This window comes from Danio aesculapii, chromosome 11, assembly GCF_903798145.1.
Source record: "Danio aesculapii chromosome 11, fDanAes4.1, whole genome shotgun sequence".
NCBI classification, from domain to species: Eukaryota; Metazoa; Chordata; class Actinopteri; order Cypriniformes; family Danionidae; genus Danio; species Danio aesculapii.
The window spans coordinates 19,597,001-19,621,174 of record NC_079445.1 but is presented as its reverse complement, the minus strand read 5'-3'; the positions used below and the strand labels follow the sequence as shown (position 1 = coordinate 19,621,174).

The window sequence follows — 24,174 nt, the reverse complement described above, 5'->3', positions numbered from 1 at the left end:
GATATCAGTATTTTAGGTAAAGAGCTTGTTTGAATATGAATAGTATTTTGTAAAAAATTAAATAAATATGTCATTAAGCTGTGTTTTAAAAGAGAAAACCTACATTAGTCAATATTTTATAACATAAATTAGATAAATTACCTGAAAGAAAGCTAAATTCTGACAAAATGTGGACTAAAAAAGGTATTTCTTTCAGTACAATCAGATGAAGCAGCATATGACTGACGCTCTATGCAACTGAACGTCATGCCATCACTATACGCCTTCAAGATCATGTTGTAAAGTTTCATGTTCTTCCTCCAATTCTAAACTGGAGGACTATGTGATTGCCTTCGTGTGATCCATTACATTGATATGATTGCTGAATATTCCCCGGCATATAAAAAATGGAAAAGGGGGCCATAGAAGTTTCTGCTGGGACCTCAGAATTCATGGCATGCAATTGGATTTGCTGAAGGATCTTTCCGTGTGGCTGCAGCGATATTGATGACAGCCAGAGCTTTCACACACGGCTGCTCGGCGCTCATGCTGAGGGACTTTCTCTAATCCGATTCAGCTATTAGAGCAGGAGACCCTCAGCCGGGGGTCTGTGGCCCTTTCCCTCGCTCTCTGTGCTCAACCGAACTGAGCTACATCAGGCTTACTGCTGCTGAGAGAGAGGAAAAGAATTAGAATGATGCTAAAAAAAGCTTGATTGCACAAAACTGGATCCATCAGCTTGACAGGTTGGACAAATGAGATGCCTTCTAGCAGGTTCCACTGTGGCTTATTTATTTGCATTAATAACCTGAAGGACAGATGCAGAGTGGTCACTAAAACTAATGAAGTGTTAACAGAGAGGAAGAGAGGGAAAAACAGTGAGGAACTCTTAGTATTATAAAGAAATAATGTGGCAGCAGATTCTCGGATGCCCTTCCAGCCACAACCCAGCACTGGGAAACACCCATGCACTCTCATTCACACACATGTACTACAGATAATTTAGCTTATTCAGTTCACCTATAGCGCATGTCTTTGGATTGTGGGGTAAACTGGAGCACCCAAAGGAAACCCACGAACACGGGGAGAACATGCAAACTCCACACAGAAATGCCAACTGACCCAGCTAGGGCTCGAACCAGTGACCTTCATGCTGTGAGGTGACAGCGCTACCCACTGTGCCATCATGTCGCCCTAAACTACTAAACACTGTTATTATTCATTTAGTTTCATATTTAATAATACATTATTAACGATTTAGCTTTTGTTTTCATTTTGTTTTCATGCTCCGGTTTCCCCCACAAGTCCAAAGACATGTGGTAAGTGCGAATTGGGTAAGCTAAATTAGCCGTAGTGTATGTGTGTATATGAGAGTGTATGGGTGTTTCCCAGTGATGGGTTGCAGCTGGAAGGGCATCCACTGTGTAAAACATGCTGGATAAGTTGGCGGTTCATTCTGCTGTGGCGACCTCTGATTAATAAAGGGACTAAGCTGAAAAGAAAATGGATGAATGTGGTTTTTTTTTTTTCGTATATATGTATTTTCTTAACTCGCAGCACATTTGAGGTCTTTTGGCCACCGTTATACACAAATAAAAGTAAAAATTGTGCGCAGTGGGTAGCACAATCGCCTTACAGCAAAAAGGTCACTGGTTCGAGCCTCGGCTGGGTCAGTTAATATTTCTGTGTGGAGTTTGCATGTTCTCCTGTGTTCTCTCCATGCTCGCGTGGGTTTCCTCCGGGTGCTCTGGTTTCCCCCACAAGTCCAAAGACATGTGGTACAGGTGAATTGGGTAATATATATATATATATATATTGAGTCCTGATCAGGAGGTAAAGTCTGATTCCGATTGAGTCTGAAACTGCGTGATTAGAAAAAAAGCTTAAGGAAAAACAATACAGCAATATGTTGAGAACTATGTATAATGTCTAGAAAGCACATAATAAATTATGAAAACATTTCAAAGTGAAAGTACAAACTGAATTTAAACTACATTTCATAATAGTATGTTATGGCTTGAATACCTCTGATTTAACCACTGTGTACTGTGTAAATTGTACTGTGTATATGCAGTATATCATTCAATTGTGCTCCATAGTCCCTAATTCTATATCTCAAAGTCTGACCATTTGCTTCCATGTTTGGAGTGGCGGTCCTTCTCTGTTGACTTCAGTTTGATCGCTTCAGACAAAATTTTCTTAACCACGCCCCTCTTATTACTGGTTTCCTATGCAAAAATAAAAGACTCGCCCCTTACACAATATTCAAACAATTAAACAATTTTCATTTGAAAGTATATCAACATACTGAAAAGTCTAAACAACTTTTGGTTCACACAAGACTTTCTGCTTTGGTTTAAGACCTTTTTAAACCCTTGATTCACAGAAAAGCATTTTAAGACTTTTTAAAGGCCCACACTAACCCTGCCAGAGACAATTTTAATAAATGCAGAATTTTTGCTACACAACTACAAATGTTCTCAATAAAACCATTTAATCATAGATCATCAAAAAAGGCCTGGAGGATCAATCTACAGTTCTTCTTCATTACCGAGACCTCCTATGGCACATTAGCCTAGCATGCTCACCTCTAATCAAGACATTCGTCTGCATAATAAAAAAGCAGAAATAATTATTGTCTCATTTGAATAAATGGATCCCCAGCTTGTAAGATAAGATAACCATTGTTAAGACACACACAACTCTACTTCCATACTGGCGAGGAAGATTGTTCCCTCCATGAGATGGAGCCACCAGTGATGGACATGCGACTCGCAGATGCTCGCATATTCATTCCACGTATGGGGGGTAGAGAGGCACTTTTTAAACATGAGGCGGGAAGCTTGGGCAGGTATTTACAGCTGCCTCCCATTGAGCTCCTATTTGCTTCATCATGGGTGGCGAGGGAAGATGCGGGAGACTGAACGGTTTCTCTGAGCATCTGCAGATGCTCTAACACGGGTCCCCGGAGGCATATAATAACCTATTACCTCCATCTCTGACTAAAACACACATTTAAACTACAATTACACCCCCTGCTTTCTTTGCCTCTTGCTTTTCATTTCATTCCCCTACAGTGTCTGCTCTGCAATTCAGTGCTACGGATTTTGGCAGCTGTGTTCGCTGTACATCTCTCTCTTTCTTTCTCTCTTTCATGAGAGAAGAGAGATCGTCTCACAGCCTGAGAGGTGTTTGGTGGGCCAATTTATTACCTGCCGCAATTGCTCTCAGTGAATATTTCCTCCAGCTCACATGCACACATTTGAGAAGGTTTAGTCCGACTGAAAAAGTTTAATTTCTGCACTTTTCTGTGTTAACATTGCATTTGGTTCTGTTTGTATGTGCGATTGTTCTGGGCTGTTTAGAAATTGATTCTGATGGTGTGCAATTATTTTCAAGGAAACTCACAGAAAAGAAACTGGCAAGCAAATATATATATATTTATGAAACAACAAGTGAAAAAAATGATTACTTTTATTTTTTTTCACAACTTATGTGAAATAGGAGTTCCACGATGGCGCAGTGGATAGTACGATCCCCTCACAGTAAGAAGGTTGCTGGTTCAAGCCCTAGTTGAGTCAGTTGGCATTTCTGTGTGGAGTTTGCATGGATTTCCTCCGGGTGCTCCGGCTTTCCTCACAATCTAAAGACATGCACTATAGGTGAACTGAATAAGCTGAGTTGGCCGTAGTGTGTGTGTATGAATGCAAGAATGTATTGGTGGTTTCCAGTATTGGAGGTGTTTCCCAGTATTGGATTGTGACTGGAAGGGCATCTGCTGCATAAAACATATGGTGAATAAGTTGGCGGTTTATTCCACTGTGGCGACCCCTGATTAGTAAAGGGATTAAGCCGAAAAAAAAAAGTCAAATAAGTGTCTATATATATATATATATATATATATATATATATATATATATATATATATATATATATATATATATATATATATATATATATATATATATATATATATACCAACTTCACACAAGTAAAGACAATGATAACCAAAATATCCAGAGAGTGGCAGTTCTGTGGGCGCAAATGACATGTTGATACCAGAGGTCAGAGGAGAATGAACAGACTGGATAGCTCATAGAAAGGCAAGAGTAACTCAAATTACCTCTTGTTACAAAGGAGGTATGCAGAAGAGCATCTCTGAAAGCACAACACGTTGAACCTTGAGGCGGATGGGCAACAGCAGCAGAAGACCACACCGGATGCCACTGCTGTCAGCTAAGAACAGGAAACTTAGGCTACAATTCACACAGGCTCACCAAAATTGGACAATAGAAGATTGGAAAAATGTTGCCTGGTTTGATAAGTTTCGTTTTCTGCTGCAACATTTAGATCAGAATTTAGCGTCCAGGGTTGGTGGTTGTGATGTAATGGTGTAGGGGATATTTTCTTGGCAAACTTTGAGCCCATTAAATAACAATAAATTGAGCATTGTGTCAACACCACAGCCTACCTGAGTATTGTTGTTGCATGCTCATCACTTTATGACCACAGTGTCCCCATCTTCTGATGGCTACTTCAAGCAGGATAACGCGCCATGTCATAAAACACGAAACATCTCAGACTGGCTGCTTGAACATGACAATGAGTTCACTGTACTCAAACGGCCTCCACACTCACCAGAACTCAATCCAATGGAGTACCTCTGGGATGTGGTGGAACAGGAGATTTACATCATGGATGTGCAGCCGACAAATCAGCAGCAACTGTGTGATGCTATCATGACAATATGGACCAAAATCTCTGAGGAATATTTCCAGTACCTAGTTGAATCTTTGCCATGAAGGATTAAGGCAGTTCTGAAGGCAAAAGGGGGTCCAACCTGTTACTAGTAAGCAAGAATTAATCAACCAGCTTCACACAAGTGAAGACAATCACTTAACCAATGTCCATAGAAGCAAACTAGCAATGGGAACATACAGGAACTAAGCACAGGAACCAACTTGAACTGGTAACTAATTACTTATTGCACCATGACATGTGTACAATTAGCCCTCTTTATTTTAAAATAAACAAATTCAAGACCTCTGTGCTCCTGATTGCATCATACCATTACACTGGGAATGAATTGCTTTGAAATGAACTCCAAAGCCAACAAGACTTGTAACAATATTTGCTGTCACTGCTGTTGTTCGTCTCTGACAGATATGAATGCAGATCTTGAAAAATGCGGATGGCTAACAAAGCAAATGTTTTTCTGTCAAAAGCTAAAATGAAAATGCGATTAACGCCTGCAGCAATTCCAGATAAAAAGTACAGCAGCTTATCAAATAGCATTATGATATTAAACAGGAGGGAGTTTCCTGAGGGAATACTACAAGGTTAAACCCTTCCAGTGTGATTGTCGCTTTCCGCAGTCCTGGGCATATTGGGAAATTTTGCAAGGAATACGGCTTTTCAAGTTTGACCTGCTCGCATTTTGAATTAGTAAATCCGCTTTGCTCTGATGTTAGTACAAAGCATGCAGTCCCAGGGACATGTGATGATATGGTGTGCTGATATCAGGAAATCCAGCTCTATATATAAAAGTGGCAGTCTATAAGAATGTAAACATAAGCAAAAAGATATTATACAGCCGAGGCAACAGAAAGCCTTTCATTTCAAACTTACTGGGAGCAATTTCATGGCCTGTTCCATCTACTGTGATAGAAAAGAAATTGGGGGAAAAAAGTGAAATCTATTGCCTGGATTGCCGTTATACCTCATTGGACCACCTCTTTGTGCAGTGTTAGACTGTGTCAAAATGGGTCGCTAGTCTAGTGGACTGACAGGAAGAAGAGAAAACATTTTCAGGTGTGCTTTCATCCATTGGCTTAAGATAATGGCTAACAGAGCCAAAGATCAAGATGTGTGGTAATGGATAAGCTGTTACATCTAATTTGCCAACTCCTGATGTATTATTATGCATGAGACAGTTTGCATGCAAACCTCAAAGGGCTGATATTTATGTTTTCTTGAATTGACTAACAACTGCATGCCAGTTTATTAAGAGACAGAGATATTTTAAATATATGGACTTAGTGTTAAAAGGGATGGTAATAAAAATTATATATACAGTTGAAGTCAGAATTATTAGCCCCTCGTTTATTTTTTCCCCCAATTTCTGTTTAACGGAGAGAAGATTATTTCAACACATTTTTAAACATGATAGTTTTAATAACTAATTTCTAATAACTGATTTATTTTATCTCAGGTCAATCAGTGCTTTTTAAAACACTATTGGTTAGGTTTGATTGGGAGGGTGGGTCAGTCAGTCAAAAAGCTCAAAATGCATACACACCAGCCTCTGGTGGATTTGCAAAAAGAAAAACTGCAAAAAAGTAGCTCCTGGGATGTATTTGGCGCTCTCCAGAAATGTGTATAGCGGTACATTTTTAGAATGAGCTTAGGTTGCTTATAGCACATGTCTTTGGGGGAACCAGAGCAAACCCACGCAGACACAGAAATGCCAACTAGTGGGACTCGAACCAGCGACTTTCTTGATGTGAGGCAACAGTGCTATCCACTGAGCCACTATGCCTCCCAATAAATATTGTTTTTGTAATTTTGTAATTAAAATGTAAATCCAACTTGATCTCTTGGTAAAACAACACACTTTTCCAATCACTTATGGGTGTGTTGTGTGTGTGTAAAGTGCCCCTATTATAGAGTATGAAAGTTTCATATTTTGCTTTTGGTAAAATCCAAGGTTATTTGTGCAAGGTTAAAAAACACTTTAATAAAAAATGAAACATTTTCCAAACCCCTCCTGTGCTTGACAGTTGTTTAGTATACATATTTCTGTACACAAGTATTGAACTTTAATAAGCAGCACTGCAGAATGACAAGAAAAAAGTTTACTCTGCCTATTTTATGGTTACATCATGTGATATAATGTTTTTTGGGGGGTGTGGTTGTTTAGATGTCTTTGCTCTGTGTTGCATTCATATTTTTAAACTGCACCATGACAACAATACCTAGATTACGTCTTAAACAAATTAATAGCATTATCCAGATTTGTCCTATTCTGAGCCTATAATGTGTCTCTGGCTTGACAACTATACAGAAATCAATGCAACTGAAGGAAATATAGCAGTTACCCACACCTGATGTGGGAATAAGATTTTCCTAGGACTTATTTCTTTTCTCAGTCCCTTTTCTTTACTTAGGCATTGTGTTTACTCACTGGGGGGTCGGGGTCTGAAATTATGTAAAGCTGCTTTACTATTGTTATAAGTACTACACAAATCAACATTAAGTGGAGCGAAAAGAAAAAGGGGATCTGTGTGCCTCTGGTTTCCAAGCTATTTAGCTTTAAGCTTTAAAATTCCAGTTGTGGAAGTGGTAGCAGTTGCAATTGCACAAATATCTATAAAGTTTCAAATGGAATTGAGGACAGACAAGCAAGGAAGAACCATTAAATACGTAAGTCACTTTTGATCTGCACAGACATAAGGGCTACACATGCAACACATTTTCAGAGTTTGGATCCAATATAAAACGCCCCATTTTACAGTTCGACACAGAATGAAACACAAAGGTGATTTGTAAAAATAAAGCAAATTAAATGCAAGCAAAGCCTATGTGTAATAATTCAATTAAGTTTTGTGAAAAAGTCCAAATATAGCTGAAATAATATTTTACAGTCCTGTTTTGCATGTTCATTCTGTGTAACTACTTCCTTTTATAAGTATATTCATTATCATTATCATATTCATTATCATACATAAACTAGGAAATAACATTACACAAACTAATAAATCAGTAATCCTAAACCTACCACTGAACCTAAACTTAACCCATGCAGTAAACTTATATTATAAACTACTTCCCTGGGTAAGTACATTGAAAGTACACATAAATCATATTTGTGTCAATTGCATACATGCAGATGGGACCTTTTATATAAACATTATATTGAAATATATAAAGGAATTATTCAAATGAACTAAACTTAATCATATTCTTACTTGTCTTTGGCTTATTCCCTTCTTTATCAAGGGTCACCAGAAATTAACCGTCGACTACTTTTGCACAAGTTTTATCAGCAGATAACCTTCCTACCATCACCCTGACCAAGCCTAAGTTTTTCTTTTCTTTTTTTATTTTTTGAAAGAGAGGAGAAAGTGTATCCAATAGTTTATCATGGCCACTCATTGAAACAATATGGTTCAAATCTGATTGGCTGATAGCCATGAGATATTCTAGTAGTATCAGTACTGATCTGCACTTACCAGACTTATAGTCTCTTTAGTAGTTTTTGCTTTGTTTTGGGTTTTATGATGTTAATATTGATGAATGCATAGATAAAGCAGAGAAATACAGCTAGAATTTTGTGGATTGATTTTGTTTCATGGCCTTCAGCTTTATAACTTTGATCTGTGAGCAAGATCCTCTGTTTTGTCATCATTACTAAGACATTTCAATACTCATTGTTAGGCAAGGGATTAATTAGCAATGGTTTTTGCTGTTTAGACAGTCAGCTGCAGACATGAATGCATGGAGGAAGAAAATAGTTCCTCACATAAAAGTGTTTTGCGACTTCCCACATTTGATTTTTATACATGATTATTCTGTTGTATAAATATAATAATTCTGTTGTATAACTGTTGTATAAACGCAATATCACACAAGTAGCACTACAAATGGCTGTATCAGCACTGGATGTATGCTGGCTTTGGCACGCACACACCCCACCGTACCATTACATACACACACACACACATATATATATAGTGGCTATTATGGGGTCAGTTGGCATATTTTTTGGCCAAATTAAAATAAAGCTACTAAGCCGAAAATGAATGAATGACTGAATATATATATACCTTTAACCTATATATATATTTCAAAAGTCTACAGAACAAAACAATGATACAATGAGTTGCCTAATTACCCTAACCTAGTTGAACCAAGTTAAGCCTTTAAATGTCACTGTCATCATGGCAAAGATAAAATAAATCAGTTATTAGAAATGAGTTATTAAAACTATTATGTTTAAAAATGTGTTGAATATATGAATATATATATATATATATATATATATATATATATATATATATATATATATATATATATATATATATATATATATTTATATATGTATGTATAGTGTTGGGGAAACACATTACAAATAACGTGGGTTACGTAGTATATTAATCGTAGTAACAAGTAAACTAACGCATCACTTAAAAAAAATTAAGTAATAATATTTGAGTTACTTTAAAAAAAATCTGACGCAACTTTTTTTTGCATAATTAATTAGCTTAAAATAATTGCTGAATTAAAATTGAGATAAGAGATTATTTATTCAGATTGTTCATTATTTTAAACACACGTAAGAAAAGGAATTGTAATTGAAAATGGTTTGTACTTCACTAATAAGGCAAAAAGCACAATAGTATATAGGCATGCAGAACCATATATGGAGGGGGTGGGGGAGTTAGGACGATTTTAAGGGCTCATGCAGTTTTGAGGCCCCCAGAGATACTATTAGAGAGATCCAACCCCCATATATAAATAAACTATTCTTACATTAAATAGCATTTTAGTGAAATATGATCTACTGTAAATTATAAAAAAACTGTACAATTAACGAAACACATCATTGTACTGAAAAAATTAAGATGTAACCTATAAAGCCTACTTTTATTTTATTTTGGTAAAAAAAAAACGTTTTCACTCCTGACCCATATATTCTGTATTTACATTTGGACCCTTAACTCATGAATAATGTACCCCCTGTCTATGATTTATTAACATATATACATTTTATCTTCAAAACATATTCATATGGTTGCTCACAAACCCAGGCACCGCCGCTCCTGAGGGAATATAAACTCTGCTTTGAACTATTTTGCTAAAACAGACGGCCTCGAAGCCGTATTGGCTGTTGCCAACATTGGGCGAAGCTGATTGGCTGATGCCTGTTTCCGGGGCTCCATTCCATTAGTGACGTTTTCCCAGTCGCCGTGAAACAGATTGGGGAGAATGGCTGCCAGTGGAGGTTAGATCTCTTCAAAATCCAAACTTATTTGCAACAGTTTTCTAGCCGGTTTACGCATTATTTATCTCTAATAGTAATTAGCTTTGACTGAGTGCGATTGAGTATAACGGGTTGTTCATATATACGGTAATCTCCTGTTGTTGTTTGTATATAGGCAGAAAAGTACGGAGAGGTAGCGGCTAGCGTGACTAGCTCGGCGAGAGTGTATGTAAACACTCGCTTGTTTACTCGCGGGTTTATGATAGAACTCACTCAACTACATTAATCGTCGTGTGTCTGTGTCCTTTCGTAATTTTTAATTCGTTGTCATTGTTTATTTCCTGTTATGAAAGAGTCCTGGCCAAGGTTTGAATGACTCGAGACCGGACTAGCCTGATGTTGTGCTAACCGGTAAAACAGCACCTGGATTAGCACAGCTAATAAGTTAAGCACCGAGACTCGCTTACTCGTAGTAACTAAGCACACGTCTTCGATCAGATTAATTAAAGAGAGTTAAATGTAAGTGGCTGTCAAAGGCAATACTCTTAAAACATTATTTTTTTTGCTCATACCTAGTTGTACACTAAATAGCATTTGGAGTTTGATGTTGGTTAGTTATTTAGTTTATGAAAAAAACATCTTTTGTCTCTAGTAACTTTTTAGTTAACTTGGATGACACTGGCTTATTGTACAGAAACTGATTTGATTACTAAATACTCTTAACTGAAGTTTTAAGTAATTGATTAAGATTGAAACTCAGTGTTTCAGTCTCTGGCTTTAGTTAAAATCAAGATAGAGGTAAAGTTGGTTTTATATTTGCACATTCAGATTTTCTACTTAAAAATATAAATTCAAAAAAGTATTATTTGCAAACTCTAATTAGCGAAATCATATTAGCAGCCAATAACTATCAAACATTGTTCAACATTGTTCACAGTCAAATAAACAGTGTTGATGTTGTTTAAGTCACAATTGCAGGTTATTTCAGACTGAATATTCAAAGTGCCGTGGTAAACAATATAGGGAGTGTGTCACAAGTTATCTCTGAATGAATGTGTGAATGTAAAACCAACTTTACCTCTATAAAATCAAGGACTAATTAAAATGCAGCGATATCATCTCATTAAAAAGTGGGTGAGAGAAAGTAAAACTGACTTAGAGAAATTTAGAAGGATTTGCACTGAAACTGAGGCTTCGATCGCTGATTTTATTTCAAATCCAAAACCAACTTAAAAGTCTCTCATATTGTGTACCTATAAAATTGAGAAATGGATGTAAACCGAGGGGCTAAATAAGTCATACTTGAATTTCATTGCATCATCTCAGCTGTCTCTGCATTTTTGTCTCATAGACGTAGGAAAGCTGTTACAAGTACAGAATGGAACTCCAGCAAGCACAAGCTACAACGGGGTAGATGCCCTGCATGCCTGTAACATCCTCCAGCAGCTTAAAGCCTTGTACGACGAAGCTCAGCTGACTGACATTGTCGTGGAAGTGGACCATGGGAAGACATTCTCTTGTCACAGAAATGTTCTTGCTGCCATCAGTCCTTATTTCAGGTAGCAGCTTCACTGATCACACACCTCTAAGCTAATATGTATTCAATTTTAAAATGTTTTATATACACATATTAAATGGTTAAACTTATTAGACAAGTCAGTGTTTTTATATTCACTCATTTTGTCTTGTTACTGCACATTTTATTTCCTACTGACTTTTGAAAGCTTAAAAATGAACTTAAAAATGAAGCTGGCAACTAATTTAATTAAATTACTCAAGATTCAAAACAACCTTTTTTTTGTCATGGTCGTGTACATTTTAACACTGGCATGATAGGAACAATAATGAATTTAGTTAAGCATTGCCATCTGAAAACAATATAAACAATTTAATAGTAACAAATACTAAACAGGTTTTAATGTAAGTACATTAACCAAAATGCAAGCCACTAATTTCCTTTTTTTTTAATTGATAGTGATATTGAAAAAGTCTCTTGTATTATCAATTCCTATGTATTAAATGAGCAATTCCATACAAATATCAACCTTGCCATAAGAATTAAGCAAAATTTACCAAAATAGCGAAACCTTTTCTAAGATTTTCGTGTAGGCTTCCATTTTACAGTACTGTAAAAATACTCAAATATAGTCAATGTTTTCCTCATAAATGCTAAAATTTAATATAAAGTCCAACCCTTATCCTTTTGCTTAGCATTGTTTCTTTTGGGTTGTGCAGTTTAATTTATAGAATTTCTACAAAGTATGTTGTATACTGTAAACTCACAGACTTTTTTGGTCACATCCATAACACATGTTTATTTTCCTTATTTAAAATATAAAAATTGTTTAAAGATTGATAATTTTCTGATCCCATAACTCTGTCGTTCGTTGTTTTGGAAAATTTAAACAGATAACTCATCTATGTGAATTAATATTTTGAGTTTTTACTGCAAATGTCACATCCATGACGCTGGAATTGCTCATATCTTAAAAAGCTTTGGACTGCCATTTTTTTTTAGGAAGAAAATACCTATTTCTATATGGACCCTGAATAAAGACACTAGTATTTTGCGAATTGATGATAGTAAAGGACATTGGCAGTAGTTAATTTCGCAATATGGCATAAAAGTAGAATCAATAGTAGAAACGTATCATATCTCTGAGAGATATGCGTCGCTAAAGCCCAGGTCACACTAGACTAGGCATGGGCAGGTATGAGATTCTGACCATATGATAACCTTGGACAAAAATATCACAGTTTCACTGTGTTTCGATTGCTGCTCTTAAATATATATATATATTTTTATTTGGTAAAAAAACAAAAAAAAATATTCCCCATTTGACACAATATATTTTTATTTTAAGAACAGGGTGTCCACAGGGTCTTAAAACGTATTAAAGTCTGATAAATCAATTTAGAGAAATTTAAGGCCCTTAAAAGTCTTAAATGCTGTTACAAAGTATTACATTTTTCATTATTTTTGATTATACAGTTGTGTAATTTATAGGTGTATGCTAAATTTTGAGATGCTGTGTAGTTTATGAAATCAATAAAATTCTGCTATATTTGATGTCACACCGCTTTGTTTACTGCAATAACCTAGGCAGCACCATTATTTCTGCTGTTCTATAGGCGACACCTTCTGGATTAACTTTTTTATGAAGCATATGAATAATGTTTTAGTTTAGGAATAGTTTCTTACAATCAGTATTTAGTGAATATATTTAAAATGTCACCTATGTTAACGGTTCAGACCTAAAGTGGCGATGAGGTCTTAAAATGTGGAAAGAGTTTTTAAAAAGCTCTTAAAAGGAATTGAAGTTTACTCTCTGATTCCTGTATATACCCTGAAAAAACATTTAAAATATTTTGAAACGGTAAACATGTCATTAACAGTAAACATTCCAATGCAGCTACAAATCTTGAACGATTGGTCCATCTTTTCTTACACTTCATGTAGTTAAAATTGACTGTGTTAAGATTTTTTTTTTCACTCACATAACTCGGCTTATCACAATATCTATTTTTTGTTGTTCGATATATTGCACTAATATATATTGCGATTAACGATATTTTTGACCATTTTTGTGCCCCTCAGCATATAATGCCAGAATGACATGGCATCATATAGCATGTGCACTCTTCCAAAGAACGCATAAGTTTATTCTTAAAAATATTTAATTTATTTATAGTCATTTTAACAAATGAATAATTAGGCACTGAAATCTAGAGTATGAAAACACACATCCTAAACAAATAAACAATAATAAATGTAAACAAAAAAGTGCAAGGTTAAAATTAACAGAGGCTGCGATATCTGCTACCAGCTCTAATTTTAATTGTCAGGCACCCACATGAAATATACTATAGTAATTTATAGTAAATACTATAGATTTTTAACCATACTGACACCTCCAATAGAGATAGAGATGTTGTGCAATCAGCTAAAATGTTGCTAGAATTGACCCTTCGCTATGCCAAACCCAAAAACCGCCATCCTCCAATTGTGGCTTAGCAACTGTTGCTACGCGCAGGGGCTCTGTCAAGCTTTCGAGCGAGGGAAACAGACCAAAGTGTTGTGCATATGGATTGTGCAAATCTGATACCCGGTATCCTTAAAGTTTGGACGGGATGGTGGAATTTTCTCCCTTTTCAAAACCAAAAACACAAGAGGAGAAATACCAGTCTGAATCAAGCTGTGTGAGGGGCGCTAAAGGAGCGGAGCCAAGTTGGTTTTGTTTTGATATTACTGTCATTCAGTGATAGATCGATGGCAATAACTCACACCTCTTAAGTTACCCTAAACAGATCTAAACTGTGTTTCCTACAAAAATACAAAGCAGGAAATGTTTCACAGATGTGTTTTTTTTTTTTTTCGCTCTATATTATGAGTAATGCTCCGTTTAAGCCTTCGCCATAGTAACTTAGTCATACTAATAGCGGATAGGTCATAATGCCATGAGTTATTGATCCGGAAAATACAAATCTGCGAATCTGTTGTTAACTTTACTGAACTTCATATTTCCATGTATTTCAAGCTACGAATATTTGAAATTGCAAATCAACAGAACAAAGCCGAGATATGATCACAAACTGAGCACTTGCGATCAATATACTTTACCAGCAGCTGTTTTTCATTAATTTATAAAGAGCACACAAACATACTGACAGTAATTGGTAACTTACTGTACATTGTTATGGGTCAATGATGCTAATATTCGGCACAAATCCATCAGTTTTACCTTTCTGGCTGTTCTTTCTATGAATGAATTCTGTAGAAGCACTGTCCGTGCTTGTTTCCTCGTCAGTTAGTCACACTATTTTTCATTGCACAACAATTAATCCTATCAGGTTTTTGGCTAAAAATAGAGAAATCATGGTTTAATTTGTTATTAGATTATTTTTAAATTTCACCACTCCTGCTGAGCATGAGCGAAGCTGTTGAATGGTTAGCGTATGAGGCGGCTAGGCTAAGCTAGCTTCAATTTTGATTAAATTATTCTCTAATCGGTTGCCTATTATGTCGTGAATATACCCCTGTAATGCATACTGCAGTCCTTTTTAGTCTGGCATTCTCAGATATCTCACCTGTTTGCCAAAAATGACATTAAATCCCTGGCAATGTCTGACACCGGCGCATACACATTGTAAAAGCCGTGCCAGGCACGAAAGCTTGACCGGCATAGCAACAGTAACTAAGGAGGGCGGGGCTTAGCGAAGGGTCAGTTGGTTTTTATGTATAAGCGATAAATATTGCTTCATCAAAAATGATTGCGATCATGTCCATGCAGGGCTTGAAATTGCGACCGTTTTGGTCGCATATGCGCCTGAAATTTTATCTTTTTTGACCTCAAAATATATTTGGGAGCATTTGTGCGAGTGCATACAATTGTTGTCGTGTGACCAGTTTTCACAGCAAAATGTTCACCACATGCGCGGATTTAGGAGGCATTCATGCATTATGCATCTGCACCTAAAAACACCAAACGCAGCGCTCAGGAATGGTTTAAAACAGTTGAAATGTCAACTTGCTGCAATAAACAGCCCGCAACGCTTGTCCCGCCTTCAAGCTTTTCTTATTGGCCCACTGCGCTAGAACAGAACGCGAATGGATTGGTTAATATCAGCTGTCAATCACTCATTTCCGATGACATGGAGCTACAGCCGCGAAAATGTAAAGGTTTGGATACAAGAGAATGAAAACAACACTGACAGATTTAGTTTTAGAAACCACTTAAAGTCACAAACAATAGCACATCTGATTAGTGATCATGTAATGAACGTCAATCCAGCATTTACATTTTTCGATAAGTGGACAAAAGACTTCCAGTGGTTAAAGGCTGCCATGAAAATGACTAAAACATTCACCGTAAAGCTGGTTGGACGAAGTTTTCACGTAACAGTGTCTGCCACTGAATCTACACATTTTAAGCACAAGATGTTCTATCGATATTTAATCTATCATTTAATTGTCACGATGCTGTCAGTTCTGCAACTGACACCGCATTCACCATCGCTAAAGAGCATGCATTCACCGAGATTAATCTAATGTTGGATATCTGTGCAATATCAGACACCACCCGTAAGAACACAGCCGTTGTTATTATTTTTAATTCAGTTAATCTCATTCACGTCAAGCAGTGCGTGCAGGGCCGGTAAGCGCATGCAGATTTTTGTTTATTTGTTAGTTTTGATTAGTGTTGATTTCAAATGCAATAAATCTGAAAATATAAAGCGTGTAGTAACTGTGCTCATCATTTTTGATGATTGCGACAAAATTTTGTCTGGTGCGCTTACATTTTTTAAATTAGGAGCACCGGTGCTACCAAGAAAAAAGGTTCATTTTGAGCCATGTATTGAGTGATAAGTCGATATATTGATTATTGTGACAGGCCTAGACATAACTGTTGTTCAGAGTTAGCAAATTGCATGTGTGTAAATGACAGATTTAATTTAAAACTGAATCATTGTCAGAATTTATCACCTCAAATTTTCTCCCACAAAATGCATGGCAACTAACATTTCACAGGTAACTTTATATGACAATTAAAAACCAGTGAATGTTTTTACGTTTACATGTGTTTAAGCACTCTTAGTCAACCCATCTAATAACTTTAGTATTTTTTTTTCCTGTTAAAAATTGGATTGCAATCAACAACTCTCACAACTTAAAAACTTTCATTAAATAAAAACACATTTTAATAGCACTTTATCTTTTGCCAGATCCATGTTCACAAGTGGCCTTACAGAGAGCAGTCAGCGGGAGGTGCGGATCGTTGGCGTGGAGTCAGAGTCCATGCATTTGGTTCTGGACTATGCTTACACCTCACGGGTCACTCTCACAGAGTCGAACGTGCAGGCCCTGTTCACGGCTGCCAGCATCTTCCAGATCCCAGCCCTCCAAGACCAATGTGCCCAGTTTATGATCAGCCGTTTGGACCCTCAGAACTGCATCGGGGTCTTCATGTTCGCAGATGCCTACGGTCACCAGGAGTTGCGAGAGCGTTCACAGGATTACATCCGCAAGAAGTTTCTATGCGTAATGGGCGAGCAAGAGTTCCTTCATCTGACCAAAGATCAGCTGGTCAGCATTCTTAACAGCGACGATCTGAACGTGGAGAAAGAGGAGCATGTGTATGAAAGCATTGTGCACTGGTTGGAGTATGATTGCTCGCGTCGGGAAGCCGATCTACCGGAGGTTTTTGCCAAATGTATCCGCTTGCCGCTGTTGGAAGAGGCCTTTCTGAGTCGTATACCTCCAGCCTTCGCTCTGGCCTTGTCTAGGGATTCCTCGGATAAGAGTCAGCTCAATGGCACCAATGGTTGCTCTCAAAGGCTTGGTATGACTGCATCTGAGATGATCATCTGCTTCGATGCTGCTCACAAGCATTCAGGGAAGAAGCAGACCGTGCCTTGCCTGGACATTGCCGCCGGGAAGGTGTACAAGCTGTGCAAGCCGCCCAATGACCTCCGAGAGGTTGGCATTTTGGTCTCGTCAGAGAACGACATCTTCATTGCTGGAGGCTATCGGCCGAGCAATAGCGAGGTGTGCATTGACCACCGTGCAGAAAGCGACTTTTGGCAGTACGAACACGCTGGTAATAGATGGCTTCCAAGGTCGCCAATGCTACGGGCACGCATCGGCTGCCGACTAGTGCACTGCTGTGGGAAACTTTACGCTCTGGGCGGTCGAGTGTATGAGGGAGATGGACGTAATGCGTTGAAGTCCGTGGAGTGCTATGATGCCAGAGACAACTGCTGGACAGCGGTCAGCCCCATGCCGGTGGCCATGGAGTTTCACAGCACAATAGAGTATAAGGACCGCATCTATGTGCTGCAAGGTGAGTGGGGTTATTGCAGAGTCACCTGAAATCAGGCTGTACAAACGCATATATCCTTGTAATTCATTGGCCTGTCGTGTCTTTTAGCTCTGTTCGGATGATAAGGTCAAGCGGGTTAACCTCTCTCAGCAAAATCAGCAGTAAAGAGCTAGAGTAGCAGTTACTCTTAGGGATGCGCTGAAAGTTTGCAACAGAAAATGTCATAGAAAGTTAAACAGATAAATTGCTTATTTGGAAAGGAAAATGTAAACAGCAGCTGATGTTTTCCCAGATTAAATCTTTTTTTTTTTTATGGCTTTTGTGCCTTGTGATATTTGAAATGATGAAATAAAGATTCATTTAAAATGGGCATGGGACCGCGGTTTGGTCAAGATTTTAAAACCGCAAAAATTTTCTGTAATACCGTTCCTATGGTATGTGTAAGGTTTATTTATTAATTTTTTTAGTTTTTTAGAACAACAGTATGTCTAGCAGAAAATATATCCACATATGCCATCTAAATGGTAAAGAAATCACAGCAGAAATCAATGATTGATTTGAATTATTTAGCCTGATGTTTACGTTTCCAAAATATTTGAAATGTTCCTCAAAATAAAATATATTGTGTTCAAAGGGGATAAACATTTTGTTTTTTTACCCAGACATTTAAAAAGAATATATTTTAGAGCAGTAATCACAATACCGTGGTACAGTGAAACCGTGATCTTTTTATCCAAGGTTATCATACTGTCAGAAACTTATAACGGCCCATGCCTAATTTAAAATCAGCATTACACACTAAAACAAGCACAGTGATACTTTACTAGTAAAACAATGGCAACATGTAATTAATATATTAGAAAAGGCAGCAACACCAAAGCTCCAAAAAATACAAATTCATTAAACTAAAAAAAGCGAACACAAAGCATGTAACATTTCGAGCACACCGGTTTTTCATCAGACAGTTGTGACACGCTTTGTGTTAGCCTTTTCAACTTTAATAAATTGGTATTCTTTGGAGCTTTGGTGTTGCTGCCTTTTTAATATATTTTTGCACTTTTTCCTGTTTGACGGAGCACCCATTTAGAGTGATCTGTGTGCTTTTGTGCATTTTTTTCAACATGAAATATTGACCTTATTTTTTGTGGACGAGTGGGTGCAGCCATTTGAATTTAGATGTTAAAAACAGCTTGTTATACTGTTTGATGTTTCAAACTGATATTTTCTTATTATATTAATCTGCTTTGTCTGTATAGTCATGCAAACACTTGTTTGCAGATCAAGTACTTTAACTGTTTTCTGCGGTTTAATATTCCTAGTCATTTGTCCCATAGCCAACTGAATTGGAAGTTTTAAAACAATCGTGAAAACGGGCGCACTTTCGCATTGAGGAATAAGGTCAATAATACCAATTTGGTTTAATCATTTTAAAAAATCGTTTAAAAATAAATATAAATACGACTACTAATTATTGTTAAATGATTGTTGGTGTGTGTCTATACAAGATTATGGTTAACTGAAACAAAAAAACTGGAACTTAAATTTGTGTAGGTATATATTAAAAAGAAGGCTTAAATTATATCCAAATAATGGTTAACTAAAATAAACTTTAATATAAAAAATAATTGTTAAATTTATTTAAAATTAATATTGCACACTGAAACACGCACAAGTACAAATCATATAGTAATTTCTATAAATCACACAAGTTTGGTGTAATCAATTGTAAAAAAAGTGTCATTATAACTAAAACTATTAAATATGTTTTTATTTGTTAATTTTTTTTAAGTAAAGCTAAAGTATTAGATTAATAGACTTCAGTTGACTTAAATGAAGACAGCAGCAGAAATTAATTCAAATGATTAATATCTCCATTTGACTTTATCAATTGTTTAAATGCTATATAAACTGGTTTGTAAATTTCATTTTTCATTCAGAATTTTTCATTTAATTTTGGTGCTGAGCAAAACAAAACACTACATTAAAATATACATATATAGTACTTATATAACACACTATATTATAATTATATAGTACTTAGTAACATATAATGTAACCAGGTTTTGGATATTGATCATTTGTTTACTCTTTCGCAGGAGAGTACTTTTTCTGTTTCGACCCTCGCAAAGACTATTGGGGCCATTTACCATCCATGAACGTTCCCCGAACTCAAGGTTTGGCCGCCCTGCACAAAAACTGCATCTACTACATAGCAGGCATTTGCAGGAACCACCAGCGTACGTTCACTGTTGAGGTGTATGACATCGAGCAGAATACATGGTGCCGTAAAAGAGACCTTCCCTTTGACCAAGCAACCAGTCCCTACATAAAGGTGCTTCTGCTTCAGGGCAGGTTGCATCTCTTCGTTCGCGCTACGCAGGTCATGGTAGAAGAACACGTGTTTCGCACCAGCCGCAAGAACTCGCTCTACCAGTACGATGACGAAGCCGACCATTGGACAAAGGTCTATGAGACGCCGGACCGCCTCTGGGACCTCGGCCGCCATTTCGAGTGCGTGGTGGCCAAATTATACCCTCAGTGTCTTCAGAAAGTGCTATGAGCGGCGAGGAGGGGAAGATCACGACATGCTGTTTGAGACAGCAGATCAATATTTTTGGAGGATGGGATGGTGGTACTGCTCAATACATGGTGCTGTCTGTGTCCCCAATAGCAGAACTGCAGTGGAAGTCTTAAAGCGTTAAAGGTTCCAATCAATAAACTCGAGGGTGCTGTTCGAAAAAGTAAAAAGGCAGTATTTTACGTTTGACAATTGTGCGCAAAGCACCCACACAATCGCTTGTTTTACAGTTTCAAAAGTGAATCATAAGTGCAATTATCTTTGGGGGTTTTCTCTCTTTTTGGCAGATGTTGAGTCATTTTTTGCTCCATTCTATCTAAAGTTTCTGTTGCTGTTTTGGCTTGGCTGAACGTGAGCAGTAGATGTCCTTAAGGACAAGCAGTATGTCAACAGACGAGTACAATTTAAGTAAAATAGGTGAAAAACATAAATATATAAAGCTATAAATATTCATACGGGTATGATGAGCGAGTTTGCTCACTGTTAGTGTGAATACTGAGTTTTTTAATTGTCGTTTCTTTCAGGTTTGCAGATGCGTAGGTTGATCAATGCCACCTACTAAGAGACTTTCTGGAGTTTGCTTAAGAATTTAGTTAAAAGATTTTCGATTATTAATGGAAATAACTCGTTTGCCAACATGTACACGTAGGTGGCTGTTGTTTATTTTTAAAATACTCTTCTCATTTACTTTGTCAGCCCGTGTGCTACAAACATCACAGCAGTTTTGAATTTTTTGTTTGGTTTTATGATGTGCCCAGTTTCCATGTTGAAATCTATATCTTTGCAATTTCGCAACACCAGCCAGATCTTTAGTGAGGTTACAAGTTTATACTCAGTCTCCATATTGGAGAAGAAGAGATAAAAAAAATACGGATACCAGCTTAATTTGTAGCTGAAATCAAAAGCGGGCAATTTGTCGACGGCCAAAACAACAGAACAGCTCAGATCAGGAGAGAGAACATGGAGCAAGTTAAAGAGGGGACGGCCAAAATGTGGATGCTCACATTCCACTGGCATTTATTGACTCCTCATATCTGAGACATACTGGCGCAGTTTGAATATAAATGCCTCCAAAATGCCAAAATGTGTTTAAGGAAGGCCTAGCCTGCACGTCATGGCAGCAATAACAGGTGTTCTGTCATGGTTCCGTAGATAAAGTGCATTAGAAAACTCAAGCGATGAGGTTTTTCAACAATAATTCCAGAAATAAAAAGTAAAAAATGGCCTTCGTTTTGCCACCAAGGGCAGAGATGGTTAATGTTCAGTCAGATGTGTTGCTATCCAGGGATGTAATGGTGCCTGTTCACTTCAAAAGCACAGGCATCAGTGATAGAGCGAGCCGAGCCTGTTTAAAGTCTTACAATACAGTTTGCACTAAGGTGCTTTGACTTTAGAAAAGGTGTGTTTTGCTACTGAATCTAGTTCTATAAAAGCACTCACACATGCCCTCTTTATTAAAGCTTGTTTGGTCACTGAACTTTAAAGAAAAAAAAAGCTAATTGCTATTTTTTTTAATCAAAGGTAAGCTTAAAGGCGTAGTTCACCCCAAAATGAAAAATCTGTAATTTTTTTCACTCTTAATTAAAACACAAAAGAAGATATTTTGAAAAATGCTGGTAGATGGCACTCATTGACTTCCATAATGGTTTTCTCTATTATGTAAAGCAGTGTTTCTCAATCACAGTCCCGGAGGACCACCAGCTCTGCACGTTTACCATGTCTCCTTAACCAAACACACTTATTCAGATCATCAACTCATTAGCAGAGACTGTAAGAACTGTAATGGGTGTGACCGACAAAAGGGACATCCAAAACCGTTCCTGGAGGCCCGCAGCTCTGCACAGTTTAGTTCCAACCCTGCTTCAACATACTTAACTGGAGGTTTCAAACAGAACTGAAGGACTCAATTAGTTGGATCAGCTGTTTAATTAGGGTTGGAACTAAACTGTGCAGAGCTGCGGCCCTCCAGGAACTGAGTTTGACACCTGTGCTTGACGTCAGTGTTTCTCAACCACGTTCCTGGAGGATCACCAACATATGTGATTTAAAGCATAGATCTTAAACTCAAATTCTGGAGGGCCGCAGCTCTGCACAGTTTTGCGCCAATCCTAATCAAACACACCTGATAGTGTCTAGTAGTCTTGAACACCTTGATTAGTTGGATCAGATGTGATTGATTAGGGTTGGAGGCAAACTGTGCAGAGCGGCCGCCCTCCAGGAATTGAGTTTGAGAGCTGTGATCTAAAGCAATGGGTGTCAGTGACCAGCATTCTTTAAAATAGCATCTTTTTGTCCTATAAAGGTCATTTTTATTTTGGGGTGAACCACCCTATTAAATCTCACAATTCAGACTTTTTTCTTAAATGTATAAAGATTTCAAATTGATTTCTTGAAATCAATATTTTCTCTAAATATAACTTTGTGTAATTTCCTTGTACAAACTTGGAATTACACGTTTAAATCTCTCAGTTATGCTAAAATAAGAAAAATATAAATTTAGAAGATTTAAAAAAAAAAAACTTTGGCATCTCGAAACTTTGACATTTAATTGTCAGTTTCACAATTTACTTCTTCTCAAAATTGCCTTTTAGACTTTACAATTCTGTGAGAATTAATTGTAAGATACATATTCTCAAAATTGTGAGTCTTTTTTATGAGAAAAATCAAACAATTGTGAGAAATTATCTGAAAATTCTTGAAAAAAAAATTTCAGAAACGGGCTTGCCAACTCTGCAAACGAACACTTTCTCTCTCTTTTTATTTCTTTGCATCCCCTCATCTTCCAGTCTTGAAACATGGAGAAAAAATCTTGTTTTTTGGTGCTGCTTTTTTGACAATCTTGTACAGAATATACAGTGATTTTACAGCCATTTGTCGTCGCTTGACACTTCCAAAAGTTGTCGGCCTCGTATAAGTTATTGTGTCTCAACGTTTGTTTCGTTTAATTTTTTCCAGCCTCATGCTTATTTCATCATGCAGGTTTCCGATTTTGCACTACATTGTTTCCTCCCTGGAAAGCTCTCTGTTTTTCAGACACGGAGGCTGAAGACGTGGTAAACGGCGTCTTTAAATAGGACAGCTGATGCCCAGCCTCATCTGGAAGGGAGGTGGAGGAGAAATTGCATTGGTTTTTTTGGTGCAGTTGCACGTTTCACATACTTGCGCTCAGTAGCATGGGAACCAGAAATGGACACTTCTCAGGATTATTGTCAATACACAGTACTGTATTTAAATGGTTTGTTGTACGTGTAATATACTGTACCATATGTTTGCTGTACTTGCACAGTTTTGTTTTTTACCGGATTTTCTTTGTTTTTTTTTGTCTTTTACTTTGAACTTGAATAGTTTTTTTGTTTGTTTATTTTTCCTTCTTTTAAATGTGTGTGTGTGTTTTTCTTTTTTCTTTCAATTTTGAATATTTACTCTTAGGTTTGTTAGATTTTATGATTTTGCTCTGTTTAAAAAAAAGTGAAACAAAACATTAACAAGCGTTTTTTTTTTTTCTTCAGTGTGTGTTCTTTTGGTTTCTTTGTGATCGCGTCAGTCTTAAAGAACACAAAGCATTACAGAAAATAAGTTATGGCAGTGCTATTTTCCAAAACACCAGTCTGTCTTGATGTTAAATAAAAGCTTTGAAAGAATTTATAAATGCTAGTTTTGTGTTGCTGGCTGCTGCGGGTGTGAATGCTCTATCACAGGAACTTCTTTTCAGTTTCTCTCGGCTTGCCGTTAATTTATCCACAGAAGTTTAAACAGTGTTTTCTTTTCCTTTCGTGTCTTTGATTTGCATTTGATTTTGTATGTCTTTGGTTTGC

At 37.0% G+C, this 24,174-nt stretch overlaps 1 protein-coding gene across 1 annotated transcript; it reads left to right on the top strand.

Moving 5' to 3' along the window:
• Nucleotides 1-9,929: 9,929 nt before the first annotated feature.
• kbtbd8 (kelch repeat and BTB (POZ) domain containing 8) lies at nt 9,930-22,828 on the top strand. The gene is made up of 4 exons (XM_056468449.1): nt 9,930-9,982; nt 11,313-11,520; nt 16,685-17,802; nt 19,878-22,828. The coding sequence occupies exons 1-4, from the start codon at nt 9,967-9,969 to the stop codon at nt 20,339-20,341; spliced, it is 1,806 nt and encodes a 601-aa protein (XP_056324424.1). The 5' UTR covers nt 9,930-9,966; the 3' UTR covers nt 20,342-22,828.
• Nucleotides 22,829-24,174: the final 1,346 nt, after the last annotated feature.

Coding starts and splice junctions, on each gene's coding strand:
- kbtbd8 (XM_056468449.1), top strand. Junction 11,521..16,684: donor GCCATCAGTCCTTATTTCAG/GTAGCAGCTTCA, acceptor ATCTTTTGCCAG/ATCCATGTTCACAAGTGGCC. Junction 17,803..19,877: donor CCGCATCTATGTGCTGCAAG/GTGAGTGGGGTT, acceptor ACTCTTTCGCAG/GAGAGTACTTTTTCTGTTTC.